A 9,259-nucleotide genomic window follows, 5' to 3' on the forward strand; every position below is an offset into this window, starting at 1 on the left:
ACGTGGACTCAGGGCTCAGGTAATGACCAATCATGGCTCAGTTTGCGAATGTCACATGAACAAGCCCAGAAATCAGGTGAGCCGTGATTGGTCGTTACCTGAGCTCTGAGCCTCACATTGTCCAAGAAAAATAATTAAGTTCTCAAATTAATTATAGGTAAAATGTTAACTTGTTACTGCTGAAAATGGCTAAATGAGTCAATTATCCCTTCAATGCTATTACAGTGTTTTTATATTATTGCTGCACGGATGACGCATCCAACTCGAGTGCATTGCATCGTCAACAACAGTTCACAGTCATGTATTCTTTATCTTCTGTAGGGAGCGGACATATATACTGTACAGACGTCCATGTAAGTATGCTTATACTGCCCCCAGTTGGCCAGGATGAGGAGCCACTCAATTATTTTTCATCTGATGCAGAATGACAAAAAATATTAAATTCTTATCATTATAGCATGGTTTTATAAATACTTTGGTAACAGATTGATGGCATTTCCATTAATTTCAATGGGGAACGATGACTTTATATGCAAGTTATTCAAGTTACATGGTCATGGAACGAATTAAAGTCTCAAGGAACCACTGTATATATGTTGTATGCATGTGTGTTATTTCCATATACGCCTTCTTTTGCACATTAAAAACAAAATGTTGACATTTATATGTATTCAGTCTCCTGCGCAGAAATCTGACACTTATTGAATATACAGCAGGACTGGGATGACACTGGACTAGTCTTTCCATGGTTGATACATGCACTTTTTATCATCATTTAGTTCACTTGGAACTTTAACTGTGGAAAATACTAGAAGGTTTGTTGCCAGCCTTTGGGCTTTGCTTTGTTGGCCAACAGAAAGAGCCCACATATTTGTACAAATAAAAGCCTCTATGTTAATAAATACCTTACCGCTAATATACAACCGGTACACTCTGAAGTTGAGTAAATAAATGTATTTAAGATGTTTTTGTTGACTCAGCCCGTCAGGCACCCTTACTTTTCTGTTCTTGTGTTTTGCAGAGAAGTGAGAACTCTTCTATAGCCTCAGTGAAATGTACGAGTGGAGCCATAGACCTATAACAATCTGGAAGCAATGGGCCAGTAAAAGGAATGATTCACATTGACTGCAGGGAGAAAAAGGGAGAATGCTGGAAGGGGGGCATATACCAAAGAGTGGCTGCATTATTTAAATCCTGGAACATGTTCTTAAAGGCATGAAGCAAGGATAATGGAAACACATGTAATCGCCCATGTACACATAATTTCTGCAATTTGCCGGTCTTGTATTTGACACTTGAATACTCTCATCCTTTCAGTCATTATAAAACAACTGATTTCACAATTATTCTTACTTACGAGCTAGTCTTATTATTGAAACATGCTTGCTTTCTCTCTCTGTTGTTGTTTTTAGACAGAGATGGCAAATCCAGGTCCAGAAAGTAAAAACCCTGCCACAGTTTGGCTATAGCCCAAGGTGCTAGCGAGCTAGCTCTCTAGCTAGCTCCCATGGTGCTCGGTTACTATGCTCGGGAGCTAGTAAAAGCCAAATTGTGGCATGGTTTTTACTTTCTGGACCTGGCTTTGCCACCTCTGTTTTTAGAACAAACTACCTACACATTTGCTGGCCCGGAAGGTCAATCCTCTTCCTTTTGACCCTCCATCAATAAACCAGAAAGACCCAATCAAAGTTGATCGTCACGATCCAATAGCTCCCCCGGGTTGACCTGATGGAAGTAATTCTCTCAGTAATTCAAGTAAAACCTGGTAAGCAGATTTTAATGTTAGAATCCAATCAAAAAATACGATCACCTACAAAGCTTGTAATAAACTTGACTTACTTATTGTTTTGGCAGCTGTAATTCTCTTAAACCTCTCCATGTACCTCTGGGACCGTATTTTTATAGGGCGGGCAAGTGATCAATAACTGCCAAATTCTAACTACTTCTATTTCCTTGCTCTTCCAAAGTGCTCTTTAGGGACAAGTGCTTTGTGTTTACAAATAGTGTCTGTGGACATGCATTTAATAAAAGCTACAAACTGAAAACATTTATTGCTACCAACTGATTCCAAAGACGCAAAGCATTTAGATTTCTAAAGGACCGCTGTTATTTTTGACAATTCAAGATCAATGCACTTTTGTCAAATAACCAGCTGACAAAAGCAATTATGACTGCTTTGCTTAATGGCCTCCTTAAATGCCGTTGTCAGTTGTTAATGGAAAACAACTCTGGGACGATTGACAAACGAGAACCCATTTTAACTAAATTCGGGTAAACTAGGGGAATAAATGAGGCCATAAATTCTGCATGAATACAATTAACAACTACTGCAATAGAGAGTGTTTGGAAGTTTGCACAACATGCCCTGGATGTATTTCACACAAAAACATGCTATTAAAAACATCAAAAGTATACCTCGGGCAGAGCTCCGGGGGCTGACTTACACTTTTTATGCATAAATTCCATATAATGAGGCTGCATGTCTGATAGTATTTTGCCCTCCAAAGTGAATTGGTTGATTGATTTTTAAACTGTCTAAGCATATGGCTTTCCTTTCCACTTGTGTTGTTGAATAGTTAACATCACGATGGAGATCCTGATCACTCACTGTGCCCATGCAGAAGGGGTGCATTCAGCATTGGATGGAACTGTACTGACATCTTGTGTTGGTGAAATGTACACAACAGGGACTTTAATGTAAATTATAGTTGAACATTTGGTGGCATTGTGAATACTTTATTGATAAAATAATAATAACAATAATAAACATAAATGTTTTGTTAAAAAAAAAAAAAAGTGCAATATAGCTTTCCATGACTGTCATCCAAATAAACAAATATTTGTATTACAAGCTATTGGGGTACAGATTGCATGATGCTGCAAATACTGTATCTTTACTGTTTTCCTTTTTTATTCTTTTAAATTATCTTATTTTGAGTGCAAGGTTTCATTATACAATTTTGATGTTACAAATCAAATGAATTAAATATAAGAAATATCAAAAAGTGTATTTGATACATAATAAACTCAAAGAATAAAAATGAGGGATGTTCAATACCACTTATTTTTTTCAAATTGCTACCAGTATTTTGATGCATAAATTTAAAAAAAAATGACAAATGATTTTAAAGAAAGACCTATATATCCCAATATTACATTTTCCTTAAAATTTGCATGAAATTAATGTCAATTTTCTATTTTTTCTAATAGCTAGTTGCTAGTTCCTCATCATAAAACGGCAACAAGAGGCAAGTACCAATACTGGTATCGGTACGAAAAAATACAAATAACAATTGTTGTATTGAATTTTTTTAAATTATTATTATTATTAATAATCGTATTATTACACGAAACATATACTTTAATTTCATATCATACTTCAATTTGTTATATTATTTGATTTATTTTCTTATATTTACAATACAGTATAATAATACAATGTGTGTGGTGTGTGTACAGTAAAACTCTTCTTTTTTCTTTTTTTTTTATGAAATATTTGGCCGAACTAAACGAAACACTGTTTTGAAGAGATGGACATGTCTGGCAGCCAATAAACTAAGAGCACAAGGTCATAGACTATTTTCATTCGTTATGTGACGTCATACCTCAATTGAGAGTCATCATAAAGTGCACATTAATAGCTTTCAATCGGTATAAACATTGACGCTGTTGTGTTGTATTATAGATGTGTCATCTATGTTAAATACTTTATATTGTGCACCAGTACATACTGTACACTACGTGCTGATTACTAGACTCCAGGTACAATCCCATTGTCAAGTAAGCAAGTGCAAGTGCAAGTGGATGTTACGTACTGTACGTCGTGTGCGGCACTTCCGGTCCAGTCGGCGGAGCGGAGGAGAGATGTCGCAAGCGTCCTCACCCGACAACAACACCGCCAAAATGGGCGATGTTCCGTTGTATTTAACGAACGTCAACGTGTCCGTGGGTCCGAGTGTGGACGTGCAACGGGTCTGTCAACATGTCCTTCCTTCCATATTTTCCGTGGTTGTTAATCTGCTGCGTTTGCAATCACGTGACACCGGTGATTAGCTGTCTTTTTTTTTGTTTATGCGCGCGCGTCATAAAGTGTTTACGTTGTCTTCTCAGAATCAGAGCCCAAAGTCGACCAGGGATTTTGAACACGTGGAGCTGGCCGACACGGAGGGAGAGCACCGCAGGGAGAAGACCCCGAGAAGGATCATCCATTTCTCCAGTGGGGAGACGATGGAGGAGTACAGTACCGATGAGGAGGAGGAGGAAGACGAAGACGAAGACAAGGAGCCCGAGAGGAAGGACCTGCTGTCACCCTCGGTCGATGCGGTGAGGCTGAGCGAGCACATGAAGTACTGTGCAGTATTGTTTAAGTGTGAAATAAATACGATTACATCTTTAAAAATGGTAGAATTATTAGTAGTGGTAGTCAGTACTAGTAGCAGCATCAATCGTAGTGATCACCTCACCAGTGTCTATGTTAGTCGACGCTGGTTGGCTATAGCACGAGTGCGAACTGCAAAATAATTATTTCTAATCATGAATGCTTATAAACACAAACAGCCATTTTCATTATTGACATGTAAACATAACAGGCCCTTAAAGGTGTTGTGATGTAAACAATGAAATGACACATTGGCGTTAGCGCTGCTCCATTATGAAGAAAATATTAATCACGATTATTTTTGGTAATTGTGCAAGTTCCTTTTGGATGAAACACATTTTATTAAATCAGTTATTTAAATTCAACAAAAAGGTGCAAATGTATACATTTAAACAACTCAAAATTAGTATTAATCTTTTTTTTACAGTTATGCTGATTTTGTAATTGTGGAGTGTAATAATAGAAATTGTAATAATTGCACAGCCCTACATTGTTGTGTGAATGACCCCTTAAAAATTGTATTAATATTTCTTTCATATTGTTGCTTAAAATAAAAATCAGACAAAGGTGGATCATTTCACAACATTTTCCACTTTTATATGAACTTTAACGGGAAAGTCTAGTTTAAAATGTTCTTAATAGTATCTTCAATGCGCCCCCACTACTATAAACACGGTATTGTGATTAATATTGCGTTTGTGGAATATGAACGAAGCAGCAAAATCCATCACAGTTGCTCAGGTAACGACCAATCACAGGTCAGCTTGCGAGTGTCGCATGACCAAACTCAGCAAACAGACATGTAGAGTTGTAGACATTTTGTATGAAAAATACGGGAAATGTTGCTGTTGGACTTGCCTCATCCTCTCCGTGGTTGTTTTGCTGTTGTTGTTTTTTCATGTCGTCCACTTCTTGGTATTGTCACTTGTGTGCCATATTGTCTCCACTAAAGACGACGATGATCATCTTTTCAGTGACATCAGTTTTGCTGAAAAAAAAAGAAAAAAGTCCCTTACTTACCTTATACTTTATTCCTTGGAAATTATTATGTAACCTTCTTATGACTGATGCCTTTTGATAATAAGTTCCCTGTGACGTTTTGGAAGCAATTTGCCGACCATAATGTTGTGATGACACATTCACAAGGAATTTATTTTACATTTACGTATGTCATTATGTATGTCATTTGCATTGCAGTCAAAGATGACTTGGGGTCCGTATTTCTGGTTTCACATGTGGAGAGCTGCAACATCAACCGTATCAGGTTTGTTTCCCGTGATCCTTGTTTGCCTTTGTTGTTTAACTCATTCACTGCCATTGACGGCTATAGACGTCAAAAATGCATTTGAAGTATTTCCATTAGTTTCACATTTTTTTCCACTTTTGTTAGCAAGAGTATGAAAGCCTAAAACAATTTATTTGTATGTATGTATTGTACATTTAGAACATATAAAATGTGTGATTAATCTTGAGTTCACTAGTTAAGTCATGTGATTAATTACAATTTAAAAAAAAAAAGAAAGATTATTAAAAATTAGGGGGGGTCAGATGATAATTTTTTTAAATTTTAATTAATTGCATGACTTCAATAGTTAACTCAGATTAATCACTAATTTTATATCTGTTCTAAATGTACAATAAAAAATATTTTAGGTTTTCATACTCTTGTTAACAAAAGTGGGAAAAAATGTGAAACTAATAGAAATAGTTCAAATGAATTTTTGACGTCTATAGCCGTCAATGGCAGTGAATGAGTTAATATGGAAATCATATTGCCAGCAGAGACAATTTTTGTTGTCCCTTTGGCTCAGGTGCTTCACAATTTGAATTTCCGGAATTTTTGTCAAATTTTGTCATGCCATCTGTGTTTTCTGTATCGTAAAAAAGTTGCAGGCACAGTACTGCTGGTATCTTTTGTATTCTCTGATAGGGAATAAATAATAATAATTATTATTATTATTATTTGAGAAACAGGATCTCTTAGGAATACGTATATATGAAAATTGAGTGTAGCAATTAAAATGTATAATTTGATAGGGTAAATAATGTGTCTTGCTAGTGGATTCTAATTCCCTCACTGCTGTCTTCCAGCATGCGATTACCTGGGAGAGAGGATGGCCTCCCTCTTTGGCATAACATCAGCCAAATATCAGTACGCCATTGATGAATACTACAAAATGAAGAAAGAGGTCAGTTTGGCAAGGGCATTCCTTTGTCCGAGCACTTTTAATAGCTTTCATGTTCTCTCGTCTCCTCAGAAGGAGGAGGAGAAGGAGGAAAACCGACTGTCGGAAGAGGCCGAACGTTCCTTTGACCAGTCGCATTTTCCGGAGGGAGGTGATCCGGTCACCAAGATAGAACTTCCTGCCGCAGCGCCTGATGTGAATTACAAGACCCGAAATGAAAGTCGGCCACCTTCAGACACCGTGGTAGTCCCTGCTATTGTCACAGCAACCTAACCATCCCTACAAATATCCACTTGAAATTGACACTTTCATTGCTAAACATGAGCGTTATGTATGACATGCACAAGTGGGCCAAAGGAACACAAGTCTTTATTTTTATTTTTATAACAACTGAATGTGAGACGTTTTCTCCCATTTTTTTTATTGTTACTTAACTCATTCAATGCCATTGACGGCTATACACGTCAAAAATTCATTTGAACTATTTCTATTCGTTTTTTTCCACTTTTGTTAACAAGAGTATGAAAACATTTTAAAAAATATTACAGATATAAAATTTGTGCTTAATCGTGAGTTAACTATTGAAGTCATGTGATTATGATTACAATTAAAAAAATTAATTGTCTAATTTTTAATAATCTTTTCTTTTTCTCTAATTAGGGGCATCGGGCAATTACAATTTTTTATTATAATTAATCACATGACTTAACTAGTTTAACGCAAGATAAATCACAAATTTTCTATCTGTTCTAAATGTACAATACATTTTTTCTAGGCTTTCATACTCTTATTAACAAAAGTGGAAAAAAATGTGAAACGAATAGAAATAGTTGTAATTTGTGACGTCTACAGCCGCCAATGACAATACGTGTATTTGTAAAGTTTTAGTGATTTAATGTTTAAATGCTGTATTCAACAAGGACTAACATTTTTCACTTTCTCAACTTGTAATTCTTATTCTTGTGCCTTTTCTGGAGACGTCGGTCTTCTGGCTATGATTGCCTAAAATGCTTTTATGATTAACAATGAAAACAGCAGAAGCCCTGGAATTGAACCCTGTGGAACACCATACGTCTGTTATACATGTGAATTCATATTGCACATATTCGTCCGACCATTTTCTTTTTTTTGCTCGACATATTTAGCATGAAGGGATTACGATAACGAAATCACACGATGTACCATCACAGTCACAAGTCGACTCCTGACCTCCGCTGAACCCCTGAGACTTCGATCGAACCCGCGATAGGGAAATAATAAGTTATGGCAACATTTTTGGGCACATCAGTGAAACACAAATTTATATTTGTGCATTTCTTGTCCTCATGGCCAATAAACAATATGCATATGTGGGTGCTCAACAAGGTCCTGATTGTGACGCAACAATAATCAGAAGCAAATGTTCCTCCCATGTGCCTGTAACGGACATTTTTTTTAATAGGCTAAAGACATTTGGTTTTCAGACCAAAAGATGACCATGAGACAAATGTTTAGGATTCCATTTTTTATTTCATGGTATTCACATCTAAACGTGTTAAACAACTCAGGACAGAACACCTTTTGTTTGAAGCCACGCATTTTTCAAGTGAGCAAAAGTATTGAAACATCTGACTGATGGCTGATATGTGGTTCTAGTTGCTCAGGTGTTGCTTTTTAGATTTATTTGTATTTTTGATTATTTTTATTTTTTAGATTGATTGCTGCATAGATGCTACTACGGGCTCACTAGTCTACGATGCAACTCGTGATGGTAGCAACAGAATGAATTCTAAAGTCTACAAAACCATTTGGTCTAAAAAAAAATTTTTTAAAGTGGACTTATATTGGCCAAGTCAATCACCAGACCATAACCCAATAGAGCATGCATTTTACCTCCTTAAAGGGGAAGTCTTGAATAGTGGCTGGGTTCAAATTGTTACACAAGGTCTGTGTGGTGACCTGTGAGGAACATTTTAGTTACTTTTGTAAAAAAAAAAAATGTACATGTACTTACAGCTGAAAATACAATGACTACTTCAGAATTGCAAGAATTATTTATAAAATCAACGTTATTTGCATAAAATTCGAAATGGTTAAAAAATAATAATTAAAAGTCCAGGTTTTATTGACCTGTTCTGTGTTTTACTGCTAAGATATCTTATTTGGCCATTTCATATTATTTTCAGAACACGGGAATAAATTGTTAATAATAAAAACATCAAATCTCATGTTTGGAGTTTGACTTGCATACGTTTGTTTTTGTGTTGTCTGCTGCCCCCTGAAGCATTATAGATTCAGATTCCATCATTCCACTAAGTGACCGTGTGAAAGGTTGTCTATTTTATGTCCGATATCAACTAGAATCTTCTCCAGATGCCTGTAATCCTGAACAGGAATTAGCATTATAGAAAGTGGTATGGACGGATAATTCAATAATTGCGAAATCATCTGTGTGAAAGCAATTTCCTTTTGCCGCGGGTCGTTGTGGTGGTGCCATGAAGTGACAGCCCATCTGCACAGTAGCCTGAGTGTGTTAAATCGACCCATAATGCAGCAAGCCTACATTTTGGCAGGCATCTCGAATGCCATCACTGACAGACCGACAGTACCAGTGTACCACCCACTGACAGTCTGCACACGCAAAGTCATGCAGCGTCGATGCTTAGTCATCACGCTACCACTTTTCAGTAGATATTTTTGTTCAGTTAAACTGTAC

General features: G+C 36.5%; 1 protein-coding gene across 1 annotated transcript; it reads left to right on the top strand.

The window, feature by feature from the left end:
• The first annotated feature begins 3,738 nt into the window (after nt 1-3,738).
• On the top strand, nt 3,739-8,771 carry LOC147158377 (protein FAM177A1-like). The gene is made up of 5 exons (XM_086061794.1): nt 3,739-3,972; nt 4,111-4,323; nt 5,576-5,642; nt 6,470-6,567; nt 6,637-8,771. Exons 1-5 carry the CDS (start codon nt 3,805-3,807, stop codon nt 6,835-6,837), a joined length of 747 nt encoding a protein of 248 aa, XP_085917920.1. The 5' UTR covers nt 3,739-3,804; the 3' UTR covers nt 6,838-8,771.
• The last annotated feature ends 488 nt before the right edge of the window (nt 8,772-9,259 follow it).

The sequence above is a fragment of the Leptonotus elevatus genome, chromosome 18 (genome assembly GCF_054856555.1).
Source record: "Leptonotus elevatus isolate MCC_2025b chromosome 18, RoL_Lele_1.0, whole genome shotgun sequence".
Lineage (NCBI taxonomy): Eukaryota > Metazoa > Chordata > Actinopteri > Syngnathiformes > Syngnathidae > Leptonotus > Leptonotus elevatus.

Bases quoted from the DNA above. Each gene is read 5' to 3' on its own strand.
- LOC147158377 (XM_086061794.1), top strand. From the start codon at position 3,805: ATGTTACGTACTGTACGTCGTGTGCGGCACTTCCGGTCCAGTCGGCGG. The intron at 3,973-4,110 runs GTCTGTCAACAT...TTGTCTTCTCAG, and splicing joins CGAGTGTGGACGTGCAACGG to AATCAGAGCCCAAAGTCGAC. The intron at 5,643-6,469 runs GTTTGTTTCCCG...GCTGTCTTCCAG, and splicing joins TGCAACATCAACCGTATCAG to CATGCGATTACCTGGGAGAG.